The sequence below is a fragment of the Cervus canadensis genome, chromosome 17 (genome assembly GCF_019320065.1).
Source record: "Cervus canadensis isolate Bull #8, Minnesota chromosome 17, ASM1932006v1, whole genome shotgun sequence".
Classification (NCBI taxonomy): Eukaryota; Metazoa; Chordata; class Mammalia; order Artiodactyla; family Cervidae; genus Cervus; species Cervus canadensis.
The window spans coordinates 46,294,913-46,316,763 of NC_057402.1; the positions used below are offsets into that span (position 1 = coordinate 46,294,913).

At 48.9% G+C, this 21,851-nt stretch overlaps 1 protein-coding gene across 1 annotated transcript; it reads right to left on the reverse strand.

Moving 5' to 3' along the window:
• Window positions 1-3,533: 3,533 nt before the first annotated feature.
• On the reverse strand, window positions 3,534-19,912 carry VPS33B (VPS33B late endosome and lysosome associated). Its single transcript, XM_043489529.1, has 23 exons — window positions 19,443-19,912; window positions 17,330-17,410; window positions 16,889-16,950; window positions 15,138-15,187; window positions 14,887-14,954; window positions 12,622-12,667; window positions 11,494-11,588; window positions 11,095-11,199; window positions 10,616-10,712; window positions 10,317-10,394; window positions 9,574-9,647; window positions 9,198-9,284; window positions 8,950-9,040; window positions 8,468-8,542; window positions 8,153-8,217; window positions 8,014-8,068; window positions 6,865-6,911; window positions 6,132-6,264; window positions 5,422-5,495; window positions 4,680-4,781; window positions 4,423-4,498; window positions 4,191-4,307; window positions 3,534-3,901 (listed from the first exon to the last, which is right to left on the reverse strand). Exons 1-23 carry the CDS (start codon window positions 19,536-19,538, stop codon window positions 3,822-3,824), a joined length of 1,854 nt encoding a protein of 617 aa, XP_043345464.1. The 5' UTR covers window positions 19,539-19,912; the 3' UTR covers window positions 3,534-3,821.
• Between the last annotated feature and the right edge of the window lie 1,939 nt (window positions 19,913-21,851).

Below are 21,851 nucleotides of genomic sequence, written 5' to 3' on the forward strand. Positions count from 1 at the left end.
GCGCCGCGGTTTGGGGCGGGGCACCTGCGCACTGGGCGCGGTTTTCAAAGTGCGCGTCTCCTCCTAGAGACCGCCGAGTCTCCCGGTCTCCCTGGCATGGTGCGTTTAAAACGCATTGCCGCCCTTGGCCGGCGAGGTGACGGGAGCAGGAGTCACAGAAAAGCCTGGCGCCTTAATGTGTTTCCCTCGCTCTTTCAGGCAGCAGTCCTGGAGACCAAGCTGTGGTGGCCGTTTCCCCAGATACAGGAAAGCAGGACCTAAAGGGGAGAGGGAGTGACGTTGGACCTTGCTCACCGGCCGGTGCTTTTCTATTTAATTTTCCCAACCATCCTGTTTTTGTTGTTGTTTAGTCGCTAAGTAGTGTACGACTCTGCGACCCCAATGGACTGTGGCCTGCCAGGCTTCTCTGTCCATGGGATCCAACCTGCCTCTCCAGCGTTGGCAGGCGGATCCGTTACCACTGAACCACTGGGAAGCCCGACCATCCTGCTAGGTAAACACCGCCGTTCTACAGAAGGAAGTATCTCCAAAAGGTTTGTGACTTCCCAGGTAACGATTGGTAAATAAATGAGATTACCTGGATCGTGGTTTTCTTTAAAACTACATGGGTTTATATAATTGTCCTATGAAAAATTAGACTCAAAACTCGACAAAGTTGCTTGCAGCTGTGCGCTGTGCTCAGTCGTGTCCGACTCTTTGCTACCACATGGACTGTAGCCTGCCAGACTCCTCTGTCTTTCGGGATTCTCCAGGCAAGAATACTGTACTGGATTGCCATGCCCTCCTCCAGGGAATCTTCCCAGCTCAGGGATCAAACCCAGTTCTCCCGCATTGCAGGCGGATTCTTTACCATCTGAGCCACCAGGGAAGCACTTAATGCTTACACATCGCTTTTTCATGGTTGTGTAATATATGGTCGTGTAGATTCATAATTCAACTCTTTTACAGTTGATGAATATTTAGGTGTCATTTGTACAGATAAATGTTTTCATACCTCAATCTCTGCATCTTGCATTCTTTCTTAGGGTTAGTTCCTAGAAGTGTAATTACTTTATGCTCCCTCTCCAGACAGGTTGTATTTATTCACTTGCCCTCACCACCAAGGCATCCTCACTGTTAGAATACCTTCCTTACCCTCAGCAGCATGGAGTACTGTGGTCCTTGTGACATGTCTTTGCTTGATAAGAATTGTTGCTTGCTTGATAATAATGGAAATTGCACATTTCCCCCATGGTTTATTGGCCAACAGTAGTGTCTGTGAGTTCTCTTCATTTGCCTTTTCCATGAAAGAAAAGTAAAGGGTGCTTGTTTGCTTAGCCTTCATGACAGTGTTTTTTTTCACTTTCAGAAGAACTTCACTGTTGCTTTCAACATCCTTTAACTTGTTCGGTTCAGTTCAGTTGCTCAGTCATGTCTGACTCTTTGCGACCCCATGAATCGCAGCACGCCAGGCCTCCCTGTCCATCACCAACTCCCGGAGTTTACTCAAACTCATGTCCATCGTGTTGGTGATGCCATCCAGCCATCTCATCCTCTGTCATCCCCTTCTCCTCCTGCCCCCAATCCCTCCCAGCATCAGGGTCTTTTCCAGTGAGTCAACTCTTTGCATGAGGTGGCCAAAGTATTGGAGTTTCAGCTTCAGCATCAGTCCTTCCAATGAACACCCAGGACTGATCTCCTTTAGGATGGACTGGTTGGATCTAACTTGTTAACAGTGTGCCAAACATTTGCTCCACTATGTGGCCTACAGGCACCACTTTTTAAATTTTCTTGCTCTCTTTGTTGATCAAGTTGAGAGTTTTCCAGAAAGCATCAAAAACTTGTGATCTTCAGACAAGTGTCCAGGGTTATAAGTTTCCAGAGATAAGACTATTTTGCTATCATGTGCTTTACACTGTAGTTCTGAAACCAACAAAGTCATAGAACCGTTGAAAGATAATTCAGGGCACATACTCAGCATGTAAAACACTTTGAAATGTATGTATACAAAAGGATCATATTATGGTCCTAGTGAACTGCACTGTTCTAGAATTTAAGTGCAGTGCACTGCTACCGTTTATTCATTTGGCCAAAGAATGTTTTTCTGACTGTATAATTCTTTTTACAAACTAACAGTCTTGTCAGTAGTGTCTCTCATCTTGCACACTAGTTTGGTGTAACCCTGTCAAGCTTCTAGCTAGATACTTGAGATATGCATTTTCCTTGGAATTTCAACACAGCATTGTCATTTTCCTGTGGAAAGAATACTTTTGATGACCTAACAACACAGGTTTGGGTCTTCTTTTTTTTTTTTTTTAAATTTATTTATTTGGCTGCATTGGGTTTCAGTTGACAGACACGGGATCTTTCATTCTGGCATAACTCTAGTTATGCGTGCTTAGGTGCTCTGAGGTATGTAGGATCCTGGTTCCCTGACCAGGGATCGAACCTGTATCCCCTGCATTGCAGGGCGGATTCTTAACCACTGGACCACCAGGGAAGTCCCTGATCTTTCTTTTAAGAAGTGGCAGCACTGTGGACCTGGGAACAGACTGGAGGCAAAACAAATGGAAAGGACAGTTTTGCAAAAAGCCCGGGCCAAAAACAAGTACATCTGCCATGGGGATGGTGAAGAGAAATGAACTAGAAGCATTTAGAAATAATGGGTAGGGGGACCAGCTGAATGTGGTGGATAAAAAGGAAAAAAATCTAAGGTCAATGATATAATTTCTTGCATGAACAAAACCAGGGCAGATGATGACAATGTCAATTAGGGAAACAGAGGAAGAGGAGCAGGTTTAGGGGCCCCATGTGGTGACACGAAGTTCAGTTTGAGAGTTTAATTTTAGACGTGCTGAATTTCCACTGCCCACGGAATGATCACGTTGGAAATAACAGCGTGAAGTTCAGCAGTGAGACAAAAGCTTGGCATGGGCAAGCGGATAACAACAAAAGACAGAGAAGGAGATGGCAACAAAGGAGGATCCACAGACAGGAAACAAAGGAGATGGAAATGCAGCCTAGGAGACGCAGGAGGACAAAATTGTCATGGAAGCCTTACAAGAAGGAAAAGGGGATTAAGAGTGAGATCAAGTTAGAAGACAACCACTAATAGATGGTGGTTAGAGTTCACCATTTTTAAAGGGTGAAGGGAAAGAGAAGCCATTAGAATTAGCACTTACAGGGGCACTAGTGGCCTTTAGAGGAGCACAGTGCCTAAAACTGCTCTAAAGGGGGGCGCAACCTTTTCTTCTGCAATGAGAAACCGAAGGTTTAAAATTCAAGCGCCTCCTTATGTTGAAACGATAGCAAACTCATTTTTCCTAAAATACAATGAATCACCGAATTTTAGAATTGGAAGGGTGCTTACTGATCATCTAATCCCTGTTTTATGATTGAGGAAAGTGAATTACAGCGCAAGTTTCAAGGAAGAAACAGACCAGGCCCAGAGCAACTACCCAGTCCCGGCCGCGGGGCACACGAAGCTGCTATATACAGCCCCCTCCACCTCCCCCCAATAAACTGTGGAAGTGCCTGTCCAGAACTAAACATGATACGTTGAGAGTAGAGGCTTTATTTACAATGATACTCAAAGAAGATTTAGCAAAAGATCCTCCTTATCTTACTAGCAGGGGCTGTACTTCATAAACAAAAAAGAAACATCCTGGGGGCAGGAGGTGAACTCTCTCCTCAGATAGGTTCTCTAGATCCCAAGTAAGTTTCCGGCTCCCCAGCTCTTAGGAGGGTAGTTGGTAGATATTTTCTTAGCAGCTGGGAGTCAGACTCCTGCATCCCACTGAGGAACATGTCCAGGGAAGACATCAACACTGGCAGGGAAAACTTCAGGCTTTCACCTCACTCATGGCCTCCATGAGGCGGGCACTGTTGGTGACTGCTGTTGTCAGAAAAATGAACCTGTAACCTAAGGAGTAAAAGCACCACCGAACGTGACCGAGGGCAGATTTGAGCCCCTGACACCAGCCATGTGGGGCCCCTCCAGTTCCACAGCCCGGGCTGGGTCAGAGCACCAGTCTGTAGTCACAGGTACACCAGCACCACACTCTCGGGCCCAGCAACTTGCCACGCTGGATCCGGGCTCCCTGCTATTCAGCCCCCAGCAAGATGGCAGCAGGTAGTACCCAGAGGCCTCTAAAGAAGCTTTCCTGAGGTCTGCCCTTGGCCCCCCAGATCCCATGGAGGCCTGTTCTCACCTTTCTCTCTGCCCAGGAACCGGAGGGCTGAGATCTCAGAGAACGTGCAGCCACCCAAGAACACCACCAAGATGAGACGCAGGGACTCGCTGGAGGCCTTGTCATCCTTGGTCATGTCTGCAAAGACCAGACCAGACTCGGCTCTTCACTGGCCACGCAGGCTCGTACTGGGCAGTGCATCGGGCCCTCCCCTTGTTCCACCCGCCCCCACTGGGCAAGGAAGGCCATGCACCTGTGAAGGCCAGCTCACTGCAGTTGAGCAGCCGCACCACTTCGTCCAGGCCCTGCCAGCCCCGTCGCTCCAGCACCTGGGAAGGCACAAGAGCTAGTTTCAAGTCCAGCTGTAGCCAGACTGTAATGTTCCTTGCTAGTTGCTCAGGTAGTTACAAGCTGGGCCAGGCCAGGCTGGGCTCTGGGCTCTGACCCAGGCCAGGGACTAAAAGAAAGCAGAAAGCATGAAATATGAATGGGAGGGGGCCACGTTCTCACCTGCTCGATGATTCTGCAGCTGAGGGGCACGTACGCACCGCTGAACACGTACGCCATGTCACGCGGCACTTTCAGGTCATACTCGCCATCCACGCGTGGGATCTGGAGGGTAAAGGGGAACGCAGGAGGCAAGTGGCAACTCAGCCTTCCAGTCTTTTACAGAGTCAGAGGAAAGTGGTATATCCCTAAGAGCTGTTCTTACTTCAACGAAAGGAAGAAGCAGCAATAGCCCTGGGGGGGGGAAAGACTCCATAATCAAAGACGGAAGCTGTTCAGTACCTGCCAGTTCTGCTGAATGAGGGCCCATGTGCCCTGGCAAGAGTGCCCCTTTGTGACCCTCCAGCAGTGACATGGGACACGCCTGTCACTGAAGCAGCACTTGGCACATTCTGATACTCGTAGGTGTGTGTTACATGTTTACTAAGCGAATGAACCTTTGTGTTTTGTCTCATTATTAAATTAAGCTCATGCTATAATGCTACCAAACGAATCTTCTTTTTTTCCTTTAGTTTTTAGTTTTTGGCTGCATTTTGGTAGTATATGGGAACTTAGCTCTCCAACCAGGGACTGAACCCACACTTCTGCTTTAGAAGCATGGAGTCTGAACCACTGAACCACCAGGGAAGTCCCCAAACAAAAGGATCTTTATAAAAGCAAAGCAACAGAAAGGGTTTTGTGGGCTCAAAGTACTCCACAAAGGACTGAACCCACTGCCTCCCCTATCCACTCCTGATCCACATACCAAATTCAGCTTCTTGCTGATGGCTCGGAAATTGCTTCTCTTGGCCAGGGAACTGAAGGCATCAGTAATCTTTCCTGGGAAAGAAATTTGTGCCGGGTTTTATCTAAGGTTTATGGATTAATGATGCTGCTGTGGGTGATACCATTCAGGAAGTGACAGGACCGCCTCTCCTCAAAGAGCAGGACCTATCACACCTGAAGACCCTCCTCAAAGCTGATCACCTACACCTATAGCCGATTACCTGAAACTGATCAAGACATTCACTGCCTTTCCCTCCTCACCCAGTCTTCCTCCTTCTATAGGGGACCAACTCTCTAGTAAATGCAATCCATAGGGTGATCTACAGTTTACTGCTTAAGTGTGTGGCCTTTGGAGTCAAACCTGACTGACTGGGGGGCCCTGAACAAGTCACTTAACCTCCCTCTGCCTCGGTTTCCTCATGTGTAAAATGGAGACAATACAACTTACCATGAAGAAGGTTTGGTAGGATTACATGAGAAAGTATATCTAAAAGGCTTAGCACATCAGTGTTCACTAACTTGAAGCTGTTCTAACAAGAAAGCAGGAGTGGCGGTAAGGACAGTGACAGTAAGGAATCGCCTTCTCCTTCCCCAGCTCATTCTCCCCTTGCCCAGCGTGCTCCGCCTGTTGAGAGATGAGGCGCCGAGGACCAGGGAGGGCAGAAGGGGCTACCTGCGCTCCCTGCTCACCTGCGGCCCTGTCCGTCACCAGCTTGCTCACTTTACTCTCCACGGCTGTGAGGGTGTCTCCTGGGGCCTGCTCTGTTAGGAGCCCAGCTCGCCGCAGGTTGGAGAAGGTCAGCAGGTGCTCGGGGCCATAGCTCTGAACAAAATGCAATTCAGCTCTCTACCAAGCATCCACCAAGGGCCTAGCCCTGTGAGGTGATACGGAGGTGGGGGAGAGGAGGATTATGTGGTCTGTGTCCTGAAAAGCCCACACTTGTTTGTGGGGAAGAATTTTTTTTTTTTTCCAATCAGGGGATAAGTGCTTCACAGTGCTGTGCTGGGGAAGTCACATCAGAAATAAGCAAACACCAAACAAACAATAAAAGCAGCACGAAACAATTAACACAGAAAATTATGGATGGAAGGAGGTGGGGAAGGCTTCACAGAGGAGGCAGAACTTGAGAAGGACCTGGAAGGAAAGCTGTATAGATGCCTCACAAGGAGCTAAAGGGAGGGAGAGTCCAAGGGCAAGAACTCACCACTGGTTCCAACAGCTGAACTGTTCAAATTCCCTCCCATACTAGCCACATAAAGCGGGGAGCAGAGTGAAATGAGGGTGGTGAGAAGGGTGTCTGTGCTGAGAGGCAGGCCGCATGGGAACAGAAGGGTGACCAGGGCCGGAAAGGGGCTATTTCTTCTTCAACTCTTTCAAAAATGTCCACCAAATTCCCTCGAGAACACATTCTCCTGGCCTTACCTGCAGGTACTGGGTTTTCAGGGATCGGTAATCCTTGGGGATCAAACCTGAGGGTAAGAAAAGTAAAGGTTTAGGAGCCAGTTGAGGTGTCCTAACATGTACAGCCAAACCCACCAACAAACCCTCCTCCCCGCAGGAAAAAAAACACAAACCCTAATGAGAAGGAAGGAGTTGGACTTCATGTTAACTTTGCATCCTATGCAGTCAATTCTAAATTGACTCCTGAACTGAAGCCTGCTTTTTGAAAGATAAAGCCTGGATCTGAGGGTTCCAAGAGCCCTGGAAAAGGGACACTGATGAATGCCAATCTCATCCATGGGGGGTGGGGAAGGGGAATGCAAGCGCTGGGAGAAGGGCCTTCCTGTGCGTGTGTTTCCCTGGCTAGGGGCCAGTCCTCCCGGGAACTGCTTAATAGCAAGTGAGGAATGGGAGAAGTGTTCACATGAGTTCCCAAAGTGCAACAGGGAACTCTTAAGGTGTAAGAGGAAATGGGCTTCCAACTACAATAAAGGGGATTTAGAATAAGCAAATGACTTCTTTGGGTAAAAAGCAACCTTAAAGAATATTTGCTGAGATTTCCCTGGTGGTCCAGTGGTTAGGAATCCACCTGCCAATGCAGGGGGCACGTGCTAAGCCCATGTGCCACAACAAGAGAACCCTGAAACAACAAAGACCCAGTGCAGCCAAAAATAAACAAATTAAGATAATAATAATATTTGTAAACTGGAAGACTTCAACACTCAGAACAAGTTGCCATGAAGAGTTGCGGAATCCGAGCTTCTAAAATGCTTATGAAATTGGTTTTTCCTGAACTGTATCTTGATTATGAAATCGTGTTGAGGGTAGGAGGCCAGATGGAATAACGAGAGACATGTTGCTCAGCTCTGCCCTTTACAGTCCTATGATGGGACAGGACTTACTGCAGAGAAGAGAACTAGATGCAGATGTCCTTAGAGTTGGTACGATAAATCACCTTAATGACCTGGGGGTGTTTCACCCCAAACAAAAACCTACTTTATTACAAGGGAAAGAATCCATAAGATTACAGGGGAATGAATGTTCTGCCTGTTAGGACATTTCTCTTTCTTTCAAAATGACTTTTTCTGTCCCTAAGGTACAGCTCTTCAACCTTTGGTCCCTGGGACTCACCATTCTCCGTGATGGACAAAAGGCACATAAGACGGAGGCTTTCTATGGGTGACACCTGCACAGGAAGAAAAAGTCACAGAGAATTCAAGTTTCTTAACACACGTTCTCTCTTCTTCCCTCTGCTTGAGCCCCGCCTCACCTGCCGGTCGATGTGCTCTTCAATGTAGTTGGTGCTCTCCCGGATGTTGAACCCCTCCAGTAGCGCTGCAAGGAATCAGAGGAGAACCTGTGACTGGGGGAGTGGCTCTGCTTGTTGCCATCTACGCTAATGGGCGTCTGTCTCCCCATCTCCTTCTCCATCCTTTTGGGGTGGGTTAAGGGGCCCCCAGGACTTCTAGCAGGAACCAGCATTCCACATGGCCACCATCAGCTGGAAAGTGCCAAAGAGCATGTTTTCAGGGCGGGCTGGGGCTGGGAGTCCAGGAAGCAGAAGCAGGAGAGGCAGCCAAGTCACCATGCTCAGTCTTGATGAGCTCCTGGAAGTCCTGCTTGGTTTTCTTCTTCATGATGGATTCACAGGCCCCAATATCTGCAGATGGGACAAAAGGGGAGCAGACACATTCCTGTTTATGGAAGGAGGTCGCTTTACTGTCCAGGAGAATAAAAACTTCCTCAGGCAAAGGGCAGGAGCCCTTCTTCCCATTTCAGAACAAATAAGAGCACTATTTGGGACTTCCTTGGTGGTCCAGTGGCTAACATTCCCAATGCAGGGGGGCAGAGGTTCGATCCCTGGTCAGGGAACTAGATCCCACGTGCCACAACCAAGGCCCAGTGCAGCCAAATAAATAAATAATTTTTTTAAAAAGCAACCAGAAACACTGATATTATTAAAATAATTTTTTTTAAAGCACTATTTGATAGATGAACGGGATCTCCTCCCAGAGGCAGAGCTCCTCTGCAGCCCTCCCCTCACCCTGGCCTCAAGCTGAAACGTACGGAGGCTCAGCAGGCGGTGCTCCTGTTTCAGTCCCTTGAGCTCCTGAGACACGAAGTTCTTCATCTGCTTGATGTCCATGCCTCTCCGGCGCTGTGGGGATGTACCCGAGAGGTCAGGCCTTCTGCCCTCACGTGGGAGTGACCACTGCCCGCCCGCAGGTCCCACCCCCTGCTGCGGTAGCATCAGGGAGGCAGCAGCCTGGGGAGCCGCTGAGGGAACAGACAGAGGCCCTGGGCGGGAGCCTCACATCATACTGGGCCTGCAGATTCCGGGCCTTCTGGCTCAGGAAGCCGAAGACATTGGAGAAGTGCTCGTTCCGAATCTCATTAAACACCTGTGGGGGGAATGCGACAGGAACAGATGACTGCACAGACTTGGACCTCCCGTCTTCCTGCCTGCTCGGTGCAGTGATAGCACAGGGCGCGTGCTCGGTGGTTCTAGCAGAGAAAGCTGAGCCGGTTTCGATGAGGACGTGTCCTATCCCTGCTGTGCACCCTGGGGTGCCCTCTAAGCTGGCAAGGTGGCCTTCTCGCTGGGACTCCGCCTCCCCTCCCAGCACCAGGGCCCTCAGCCTTGTGGTGGCAGCGGCCTGGGAAATCGTCTGCGGGCACCTGTGTGCTCACCTTGTCCTCGGCATTGAGCAGCACCTTCAGGCTCTTGTCAGAGGATGTGACTTCCGGGCCAAAGTCAACACTCCCTTTGAGAGCAGATGGGATAGCTCTGAGGATCTCCAACGAAGCCTTCCTTCCCCACCCTTTTCTGAATTGCCATGAAAGGTATCCCCAGGACTTCCCTGGCAGTCCAGTGGTTAGGACTCTGGTTAGGTCCACTGCCAGGGGCCCGGGTTCGATCTCTGGTCAGGCAACTAAGATCCCATAAGCAGGGTGAAAAAAAAATGAGTTAAAGGTCCCCCAAACTTTTTGGGGGCTTCCCTGGTGCCCCATGGAGTAGGAAATGCTACCCACTCCAGTATCCTTGCCTGGAAAATTCCTTGGACAGAGGAGCCTGGCGGGCTACAGCCCATGGGGTCGCAAAGAGTCGGACATGACTGAGCACACAGTGGTGGCTCAGCAGTAAAGAATCCACCTGCCAATGCAGGAGATGCAGGTTTGATCCCTGATCCAGGATTCCCTGGAAGAGGAAATGGCAACCCACTCCAGAATTCTTGCTTGGGAAATCCCATGGACAGAGGAGCCTGGTAGGCTACAGTCCACGCGGTCATAAAGGAGTCGGACTTTGCAACAAAACCACAACAAACCATTTGGAAGCCAGCATTTCACTCTGAGCCTGAGTTTCCCCCACAAGTCCTCCCCCAGGGAGGCCCAAGGACTCGAGCACACCTCTGTCTCGCCGAGATGCCACTTACCACACTTGATGCGGAAAGTGTCATCCACCAGGCCCTCATAAACCACCTGGGAGCAAAGTGCCGTCACAAAGTCCATGTCTGAAATCGAGACCCCCAACCGTAAGGGTCTTCCTCAACTTAGCCTACCACCCAATTAGCTCAGTATCCATGGGGCCCAAGTGCCCACGCTGCCCCGGTCAATGCTGGCATTCACAGACCCCACTGGAGGATTCCAACTGTGCCACCGTGTCTGCTATATTTTGTAATATTCTTATGTCTTCTCGGGTCCACGGAAGAGAGGAGTGCTGAGCACAGCTCACCTCTGTCCAGGAGAAAGATATGTCCAATTTCTGGCCTTCGGCCCTTGGTTTCACCATCCTCCTCCTCTTCCAGTCTCTTCCACAGTTCATATGACATCTGCTAGGGCCCAACACGTCCTCAGTCTTGAGTCCAGGTCCCTTCTGCAGCCCCACACCTACAGAACCCAACCCGTTCCATGCAATCCTTCTCCTTGACCCCAAGGAAGAGCTCATTATAACATGATTACCTCTTCTACTCCATCTGCTCCCATCCTTCCCCATCCTTCCCCACAGCAGTGAAGGAGTCTCGTTGCCCTCAAATATTTAGGAATGCTACCCAGAGGTGTCCTACTGTTCTGTTAGCCACATGAGTTCTCTGCTCTGGGGACCTCTTCTGGAGCAACAAAAGCCTATACATCACATCACAGATGCCCTCGAATAATCCTTAGTGGGCAGAAAATGGGTGAAATACAGGCTATCTGGGCAACAGAACTGCTCACCTTGGCACACCTGCCAATTCCATAGCAGTTGGGGAAGGGTCCATAGAGGGTGCTGAGGAGGTGCAAAGCTTGCGCCAGAGTGTTGATCCAACGCTGATCTCCTTCCTGCAGGGACCATGTGGGCCACAAAGCTATGGATCAACCTGACAGATTCATCTGGAAAGGGGCGAGGCCTAGAAGCCCCGGAGCAGAAGGGCAGGGTTTTGGCAATGCTTCAGAGGGTTCATTTTCATTGGCCCCAAAGGAAGCCTCGTGAATATCAGTCAGCAGCGTTCCACCTCCAAATCAGTATCACTCATGATACATGAGATGAGCTGGAAGAAGGTTGAATCCATAGCCCACAGGACCCCATGTTTGTCCCCACTCCTTGATGCCAAGACCCGAGTGCCTTGCACTCACCAGGAAGTAGTCCCTGAAAAACTCTGGTAGTTCCATGCTCAACAGATCCACATCAAGAGGCAAGAGAGAGAAGGCCCATTCGTCACAGCTCACATCTGTGGGTACAGAGAGCGTCAGCCTTCCTGCCTAAGGCACCCGGCTCCACATGAAGAGGGAAGGTCCACCGCAGTCATGTGAGACTTCCCGAGGGCCTTCCCCACTGCCTCAGGTACCACACTCAGCATGGGATGCTCAGAGATGAGTAAGATACAGTCTCTTCCTGGAAGGGGCTCACAGGCTGATAAGGAGAGGACATGTGTATGTGACAGCCTGTAATACAATGTGGTAAGTGGTGTGTTTCCATTAGAGTGCCGACCAAAAATGCTGATGAAACACTTACTGCATCATCTGACAGTACTGACTGAAAGCTGTGTATGTACAGGCACTAGGCTACTGGGAACACGCTCCTAACTTCTGGAGCTTACAGTGAAGTGGGAGGGTGCACAGCAGACAAACGGGATTCCAGTTGCAGGCTCCAAAGACAAAACAGCAACCTAAGAGCACAAACAGCTCACGGATCTAACCCCAACTGGGGATACAGGAAAGACTTCCTGAAGAAGTGACATTTAGGCTTAGAATTCGAGTATGATTCAGGTAGGCAAAGAAGCTGCAGGGTGAGGAATATTCTAGGCAAGGGGAACAGATGTGTGAAGTCCCCATGGCTGGAGGGCGGTGACTCAGGAGAGCGGAGCACACGAGTCTAAAGGGCAGGAAGGGGCCAGACCGTGGAGGTGCAGGAGGCCACACTGAGGGTTCTGGGCTGTATTTGGAGCAGGATTTCCAGCAGGAAGGACTGGGGACCAGGTCTGTGTTGCACACGAGGAGGGAAGGCACACTGTTTCCTTGTGGGGGTCTTGGGAGGGAAGAAGAGAGCACGCGTGGTTTCCAACTACACCCCCAGGACCCCTTCCTTACTCTCCCACTAGTGGCCTAACCTGGAGTCCTTCTTCGCACTCTAAGGACACTCTCCTCCTGCAAGGCCAACAGGAATGAGAGACAGCGAAAAGGAGGAGATACGGCAGGGGGACAACCCTCAGGGCCTGCTCCCACACATCCTCCCCCTTTCCACTCGCACCCGCCTCCTCTCACCTCCATAGACGCCCTCTTCCTCAAGCACCATCTCACACGCGTAAAACTGAAAGACCAAGGGAAGCTGATTAGTAACCCCCTTCTCTGTTCTTTCCACTTCTCTGGATTCCTCTTTGGTCTCTGATGATGACCACAGTTACTGAATCCAGGGAAAAAGAAAAGAGAACCCAGACTCTTAGATCTAGAACGGACCACTGGAATCATCCGGCCTAACACTATGTTTCCTTTCCATCCCATCCATTTTATCTGTTTACTAAGCCAATTGCTCTTTTCTTCCTGATTGACTGGAAAAGCTTTACAAAGGAGAGGGTATTCAGCTGTCATGGAAGGGTGAGTCCTGCAGGTAGAGCTTGGAAGAAGGGCGTGACAGTGCTATAGAAACAGAGGAAGAGGAGCAGGTGGAGGTAAAGAGCAGTGGGGTGCGTAGGGGAGGGATGGAGTTCTGGTTAGGACATGTCCCTGGGACCTCTGCAGACACCTGGGGGAGGTCTGGACAGACAGCCTTGGGGTTCATGGCACATACATTACATTTAAAGTATGTAGTTTATTCAAAAGAACACAGAGAAGAGAGCTAAGGACAGGACTCTAGGGAACCAAAATTAAGAGTGCACAGTCCAAGACCTTCCAGAGAAGGCTAAGAAAGAATACACAGAGGCGGGAACAGAGAAACTAGCGCCTCTAAATAGCACCTCTAAAGGCAGAGGTTCAAGGAAGAATGGGCAGCCGTATCCAACGCCAGAGATGTTAGGTAGAAGAGCCCGACACAGACATCACTGGGTTTGTGAAGAATTATCTGCTACCACTGCTTCTGCTTCCTCACACCCACCTTCATCTTTTTATCTAGATGCCCTAGATCTCTGTGGTCAAATCCAGTGATGTCTCTGTCAGGCTCCCAATGCAGGGGGCCCGGGTTCGATCCCTGGTCAAGGATCTAGATCCCACATGCATCAACTAAAGATGCAGCATGCCACAACCAAGACCCTGCCCAGCCAAATAAATAAAAACTGAAATCCTATAGGCCTATTTTTAATTCTAACTAATGAGATTCCTTTGCCCACTTGGAAAACTGCCAATCTTCATAATTAATAGAGGGAGCTCAGGAAGAAAGAGATCTCCTCTTCCCTTACAGCCACTAAAGAAGGGACGGTCCTGTGATGGAAAATCAGGTCAAAGAATTTGCTTAGATAGGGTGTTAGAAAGAAAAAAATTCATTAAAATCTCAGTTTTGTTTTTCTGTGTGCTACGGAGGCTTGCAGCATTATTTGAAACTGTTACCAACCTGTTCTGTTCCCTATCTAAACAAATCTGTCCTTGGAAGTATAACTGGAAAAAAAGGGTTCTGCATGACTCCAAAAACTAGAAATTACTGCTATAGCTCCTTTCAGTTCAGTTCAGTCGCTCAGTCATGTCTGACTCTTTGCAACCCCATGAATCGCAGCACGCCAGGCCTCCCTGTCCATCACCAACTCCCAGAGTTTACTCAAACTCATGCCCATCGAGTCGGTGATGCCATCCAGCCCTCTCATCCTCTGTCGTCCCCTTCTCCTCCTGCCCCCAATCCCTCCCAGCATCAGGGTCTTTTCCAATGAGTCAACTCTTCGCATGAGGTGGCCCAAGTACTGGAGTTTCAGCTTCAGCATCAGTCCTTCCAATGAACACCCAGGACTGATCTCCTTCAGGATGGACTGGTTGGATCTCCTTGCAGTCCAAGGGACTCTCAAGAGTCTTCTCCAACACCATTAAAAAGTAACCGGTAATCCTGATTAGTTATTTTACTCAATAATTTTCTTGCCCTAGTAATAATGTTATACTTCATATATTTATATTCCTAAACAGGATAGCTTCCTAGGTGGCACAGTGGTAAAAGAATCCACCTGAAATGCAAAAGACATAGGAGATTCAAGTTCGATCCCTGGGTCGGGAAGATCCCCTGGAGGAAGGCATGGCAACCCACTCCAGTATTCTTGCTTGGAGAATACCATGGTCAGAGGAGCCTGGAGGGCTACAGTCCATGGGCTCACAAAGAGTCAGACACAACCAGGCATACACACACTCACATGTAGAGGCCACCTCTCACCACTGTACAATCTGTATTTGAGGTAATTTGATAGGAGACTCTCTGCTACATTAATAAAAAGACAATGGCAGGTATTTTGTTCAGTCACAGAATTCGCTTAGAAGGAGATACAGCTGTTCGTCCCTTACCCCGTCCCAGTCCCCCATGCTCTTCTACCTTATCTCACTCCCACATGGGTCCAAACTCACCTTCTGAGGACTGAAGATCACTTTGTATTTCCGAGTTCGGCCAGCCACTTTGTCAGCATTGACGAGACCTACAGACAGAAGGGATGCAGCCCAGAAAGCCATGGGCCTCATGTTAGAGTAGAAGCAAGGAAGTGAAGAGCCTTGATGAGGGGCATGGCCAACCCGAACAATTCTGTTCTCACGGCCGTGGCCCTCAGACGTTCCCACCCTCCCCCGGGCCTTAGTGACAGTGGACGCTGTGACACACTCACTGGCAATGTACCGCATATTCTTGATGCGAGGTCTGACCAGGAAGCACAACCTACGGGAGAGAAGGGGGAAAAGATTCCTAGTGAAGAAAAATCATGAAGTTGGTGATAGTGATGCCAGCTCTTCCACCAGGTGCTACAGTTCTCACCCCGGCCAAAGCCATGCCAGCTTTCTCGGCTGCCTCACCACAGAAGACTCCCCTCAGTAAAGCAGGTATAGGTACAGAAGAACCTACTTGCAGGGCAGGAATAGAGATGCAGAGGTAGAGGACAGACTTGTGGCCATCGCAGGGGAAGGAGAGGGTGGGAGAAGCTGAGAGAGGAGCATCGAAATATATCCACTACCACATGTGAAAGAGATAGCTAGTAGGAAGCTGCGTGTAACACAGGGAGCTCAGTCCGGTGATCTGTGACAACCCAGAGGGGTGGGATGGGGTGGGGGACAGGAGGGAGGTTCAAGAGGGAGGGGACATATGTATACTTGAGGCTGATTCACACCGTTGTATGGCAGAAACCAAAACAACATTGTAAAGCAATTATCCTCCAATTAAAAATCATAAAGCAGGTATATTGTGGTGAGCTGGGGGTACTTATTGGCCTTATGGTGGACCCAGAAGTTTCTACTCTCAAATAATTTACAGTTTATTGGGCAAAATAAGACACACCTATGCATGGAGTATATTAACAAGTATTCAAAAATAATACAAGGAAGTATATGACATAATGTTTTTCTCCATGTATCTAGGGGGGTTTTTTCCTCTGAGGGAGGGTGTACGTGACTTAAATTGAGAAATACTGAAAATAAAAACAAACGCCAGACAAACGCCAAGCAGCATGTGACCGAGTGCCAGGTGAACAGGACAAACACTGAGCTCCGTGCAAATCCAGGGGAGGAGACAATCACCCAGGGCGGCGACCCCGGGGTGGCTCCGTGGAGGAGGCGGGGCTGGGCTCTGAGGCTAGGTGTCTGCCACGAGAACAGCGAGGAGGTTTGTGCGCAGAGCGGGGAAACACGTGAAAGTGCATCAGGTAAGAGGGGATGTGCAAGAGGCCGGGCTGGAAAGAGGGTGAAAGGCCTTCTGGGAGGCAGCTTTGGAATCTATGATGAGCAATGCAGACCTTAGTGGGTAAGTAAGGGAAGGCTTGAAGGTTCTGGAGGAGATCACAAGGAAATTATCTGTGAAAGACTAATCAATGTGGTAGGGGGGTGCTTCCCTGATAGCTCAGTTGGTAAAGAATCCACCTGCAATGCAGGAGACCCTGGTTCAACTCCTGGGTCGGGAAGATCCTCTGGAGAAGGAATAGGCAACCCACTCCAGTATTCTTGGGCTTCCCTTGTGGCTCAGCTGGTAAAGAATTCACCTGCAATGCAGGAGACCTGGGTTCAATCCCTGGGTTGGGAAGATACCCACTCCAGTATTCTGGCCTGGTGAATTCCAAGGACCGCATAGTCCATGGGGTTGCAAAGAGTCAGACATGACTGAGCAACTTTTTCACTTTCTTTTCAATCAATGTGGTTAGAACTGGTAGATTGGGTTAGAGAGAGAAGAGGACAAAGGAGGGAGAAACTGCAGACAAGGAGACCAATTAGAAGGCTAAAGCATAACCTAGGGATGAAACTGTAAAAGTGCAGGGAAGTGAATGTTTTGCTATCACAAATGTCACGGGGCTAGATCTCAGCCGAGGACGGATCAAAGGCAAACATGCAGGGCCCTCCTCCAGCCTGGAGCAGAGCCCGAGGCTCCCGGACTCACTGTTCACTGGAGCTGAGAGCCGGCTTCTTCTCCACTTTGTATAGCTTGTCTACTTCGTGCTGCTACAGACAAGAATCAAACGAGACAACGGAAGTAAGTGTGCCTGGGAACCTGAAGCCTGATGCAAAGACAGGGGGCTTCTGAAAGGGCTTCCTCCTATTTACACTAATTCTAGGAGTCAAAATGCCTCCCTAACAACCATTCCACTGAACCTTCCTTAAACTGTCAGTAGAAAAATCAACATTAAAATAATTTAAAAACAATACGAAGAGGATCAATCCCCCACCCCCACCCCGCCCCGCTCCAGTCCACTCAACTCTGCCATCCTATATTTACCCTAGAAGGGTAGTCACTCCTCAGTAATTTGTACTATTCATCAAAAGAAAAACTGCTTAATGAGGAAAGAGGGGCCTGATCCACCTGGGAAAGGGAGCAAGGTACCTTTAGGATGGAGACATTGGCAATTCGATCCAAAGGGCTCATGAGATCTGCCTCAATGAACAAGTCTTTCTTTCCTGGAAGCTGAAGGAGACACAGTATCTTGGCTCACTCTCAGGTCACACAAGCCCCTCAGTCATCCATTTAATAGAAGTCTCTGAGCTGGGGACTTCCTGGTGGCACAGTGGATAGGAATCCACCTGCCCATGCAGGGTACATGGGTTTGATCCCTGGTCCAGGAAGATTCCACATGCCATGGAACAACTAAGCCCGTGTGCCACAACTACTGAAGCCTGCATGCCTTAGAGCCCATGATTTGCAACAAAAAAAGTCACCACGATGAGAAGCCCATGCACTGCAACGAAGAGGAGCCCCCGCTTGCCACAACTAGAGAAAGCCCCAGGAGCAGCAACGAAGACCCAGCACAGCCACAAGCCAATAAAGAAAATTATTTTAAAAAAACAAAACAAACTCTGAGTTCTCTGGAAAGGCACTAGACCTCACCTAACCCAGCATCTTATTTATTGTCTATATCCACAGTTGACATTTCCCTACATATTCACCTATTTTTGCCTTCTATTCATTATTGGTTCCAGTGGAAAGGTAGTTCATCTTTTTTTATGGCCACGCAGCATGTGGGATCCTAGTTCCCTGCTCAGGGATCCAATCCATGCCCCCTGCACTGAAGCTCAGAGTCTTAACCACTGGACTGCCTAGGAAATCCCTCACCTTCTTTCTAAGGTCACATCCTTGTCACTCAACCCTCCTGCTCGCCTGTGACCCTGTTCTACATCACTGCTCCTCTGTTCCACTGCCTCCTCCTCTACACCTCCTGATAAACCAACTGATCTCCTGCAAAACAAAACTGCACTGTGTATCCTGCAACCCCACAACTAACTGCCAAATATCTCTTCAAATGGCATTTTACTTCTAATTACAAAAAGAACCAATGTTCAAGGCAGAAAACTTAACCCAGGACAGTCCTCATCCTCCCACCCACTTCCTGCTTCACCATTCCCGATGCTGCTCTCTCATTTGTCCAGAGGAAGGAGAGGTCACACTGAGCAGAAGAGAGGGTGAAGTCGTTGAAAGGTTCCTGTCAATATGACTTTGACAAATAGGTAGGCTGTAGGCAGTGACAGATCAAGATGACAGTTCAACCAAGGCCAGGGAAAGCTAACAGGCTGAATGGTGAGGGCAGTTCAGTTTGCCTGATGGGTAAGGTGCATGTAGGCAGTGGTCCTCAACCAGGACTGATTTTGCACTTCAGGGGCTATCTGGCAAAGTCTGGAGACATTTAGGTTGTCCCACCTTGGGCCAGGGGGTGTTACTGACATCTGGTGTTACTGGTAGAGGTTAGGGATGCTGCTAAATATCCTACAATGCACAGGACAATTCCACCACAAAGAATTAAGCAGCCCAAAATGTCAGTGTTACCAAGGTTGAGAAATCTTGGATGTCGGGGAATGGTGGGAAACAAGACTGAAACATTTACAGGAATCGGGGATAAACCTTCAGTAGCTACTTAATGCTTACTGTGTAATTTTTCATCCCTCTCTTCCATGTATTACATGCCTTGTCCTTTCCTGGGTCTTCAACTTTGCTCCCACCCGTACATCTGGAATACCCCCTCTCATCTCCAAGGAAAGTATGATTATCTTCACACTCCAGTCCTCAAAACTCCTAGATTACTCCAGCTAGAAATGACTGTTTCCATTCACCCTAGCTGTCACTCATTTACCACAGGATACCCTATGTGTGGTAATTTGTGTTTCATATGGCTCCCAGTAATGCTATGAATAGATCAGGAAGTAAGATCCCTAAGCACAAAGTTGTTTTAACCCTGTTTCCATCCCCAGTGATGCCTGACACTAGTGGTGTCTCCCTTGCTCGTATTAAAAAAAAAAAAAAGGATTTCCAATAACTCTCTGGCCAGGTCGTCCCAAGAAGCTCTTACTGCTCTCTGATTTTTCTCCCTGAGTGCTTCATTTTGGATCTGCCACAGAAGCTCCAAGGACCAAGGCAAGCTCAAGGGAACTCGGTAAGAAAGAACTAGGCATCCAGTGAGTGCTAAACTGCTGATGCAGTAAAGGTCCCCGACATGGCGGGCACTGACCTGCTCCAGCAGGTAGATGAGCTGGTCTCGGGCCAGCCTCTTGAGCATGGAGAAGTCAGGCAGCTCTGGGGCGTCCGGTCGATGGGGAAAGGCCATGACGGCGGTCACCGGAGCCACAGGGTGGAAGAAGGGGGACGCCCTCCGCTCCGAGGTGGCCGGCAGCGGCCCGGGTAAGTGCAGGATGGCTCTCCTTCAGGTAAGGGCACAGAACCCGAGACCCCCCAAGCGGCCCTCGCTCGTCAGCCACACTGGAGGAATGAATGGCCGGCCACCTCTCGGCCAGACAGCTGCAGCCAAAGGGACCTTGCTTCAGGCCTGCAGCCACTGTATCCCGCCCCGCCCCTCCCGGTCCACTTCGCCCTTCCGCAGGATTCTGGTCTACACCTGCAGAGATACCAAAGAGAGGGGCGGCTTCCTAGACCTCCCGGAAGTCCCGCACTCTCGAGCACCGCTCAGGGTACCCGGAAAAGGACGGCGTCCTGGAAGGGACATTTGAAAACGCGCGGCAACGCGTCAACGTTCCAGTTTCTTCCCGAACCAGAGGCGAGTGTTCCTGTGATAAAACGATTTTACCTTAAACTAACTTTGAAGGGTACACCCAATTCTCCTAGCTCACGCAAGCAAGCGTTGGGCACTTGCTCCATTTTCAGAACTTCGTGAAATGGGCGAAACCAACTTGGAATCCGGAGGGCACTCATCACCGGGGATCTTGACTGTCGATCACATCTATTCCACAAAGAGCGGCGAGCTTTGAGCTCTCCAGCTTCTGACCTGCGGGAGGCTAGACGCCCGAGATGGAGGCGGGTGTGAAGGGAGAGAAGAACGCGTTAGGAGCCAATGGAAGCTAAGTCTCACCGCTGTGACCTTTCAGTATCAGAGTTCTGACTCATTAATGCTTTTCGTGGGAAAACGGATAAACTGTGACATATTCATACAATAAAAATAAGTGAATAAATGAAAAAAAAAAAAGCGAATAAATGAAAGAAGCCAGGTACAAAAATGGCTTCTATACTATTTACAACAGGTTCTTGAACAGGAAAAACTATAGTGAAAATTTCAGAAAAGTGATTGAATTGGGGCAGATTAGGGAATTTCAGGGGTGATGATAAAGATCTATATCCACCTTGTTTGGGGTTTTTGTTTGTTTGTTTTTAAAAAGCTTATGAGAGACATTATAATGGACAGGCCTGGCTGACAATACCTGAACTCACTAATCAATCGTGACATCACAAACTCATCTGGTGAGATGTATAGGAAGTACAAATTGAACCTGATCAAGCCTCAAGATCTAATTGCCACTTCATAGGAAATACAGAAGGTAGTGGAAACATGATAAAAGACATCATAAGGATAAAATCAAGCATATCCAAAATGCACAAAATTTTATGGGTCAAATAACCTATCAAATGACAAAGAGAAGAAAGTGGAAGGGGAAATCACTTTAAAATCAGACTTCTGGGACATGACACAATGCAGTTTTGCAATGTGTGGACTTTGTGTGAATCCTAATTCAGAGAAATCAACCAGAATATTATCAGGATATTAGCTGATAATAAGGAATTACTGAAACTTTCAAGGTATAGAAATGGTTCATATGTCTTGTGTTAAAATGGAGTTCCTATCTCTGAGACACATACTGAAGTACTTACAGATGAAATAATTTGATGTCTCAAGTTTGCTATTTTTAATATTTATTTTTATTTATTTGGTTGCACCGGCTCTTAGTTGCAGCATGTGGGGTCTCTGACCTTCGATGAGGCATGCAGGATCTTTAGCTGTGGCATGTGGAAACTCTAGTTGCGGCATGCATATTAAGAAAATTTGGCTATTTGCTAAATGCTGAAGCTGGGTGATGGGTACACAGGGGTTTGTTGCATTACAATATTCTGCTTTCAAATATTTGAAAACCTCAAAAACAAGACAACACAAAACTTTTATGCTCATCAAGTGTTTTTTACTGAGCTTCCTCTCACCCCTCACCTTTAGTTAGATCAAATCTCAGCTGCACAGAAAGGAAGAAGCTGCCCTTCACAGATGAGTGACATATACACCCTCCAGGTCACAGGGACTTTAGTCCCTTCTATCCTGTTTGCTAGCCTCTTGAGTCTGGCCCCAAAGTTGCTCTGAGTTGTCCACTCCGCCCACAGTCTCTTTCATTCCAGCTTGGGGATCTTGCCTTCTGTTGCCCCCGTGGAGGCATCTGTGCCCCCTAATGAGCTCCCCCTCATCCAATGTGATGTGAAAGTCCTTTGTGTCTAGAACTAGGACTGACTGGGGAGAGGGCACCATGGAGTCCTCTGACCCATGCCCAAGGAATCCCCATCCCCCTGTCCAGCCTCCCAGCTTGGGCTGGGGCAGTGGGGGACCAGGGAGGAGAGGACGACAGTATCCCCAAACATCTCTGTGCCA

What these genes read in the sequence shown, in the direction of transcription:
- VPS33B (XM_043489529.1), bottom strand. Translation starts at nt 19,538, where the DNA reads ATGGCCTTTCCCCATCGACCGGACGCCCCAGAGCTGCCTGACTTCTCC. An exon ending in TGCTCAATGCCGAGGACAAG is followed by an intron (nt 9,285 to 9,573) that starts GTGAGCACACAG and finishes TTCCCCCCACAG; the next exon opens with GTGTTTAATGAGATTCGGAA. An exon ending in GCACCGCCTGCTGAGCCTCC is followed by an intron (nt 8,543 to 8,949) that starts GTACGTTTCAGC and finishes TCCCATCTGCAG; the next exon opens with ATATTGGGGCCTGTGAATCC.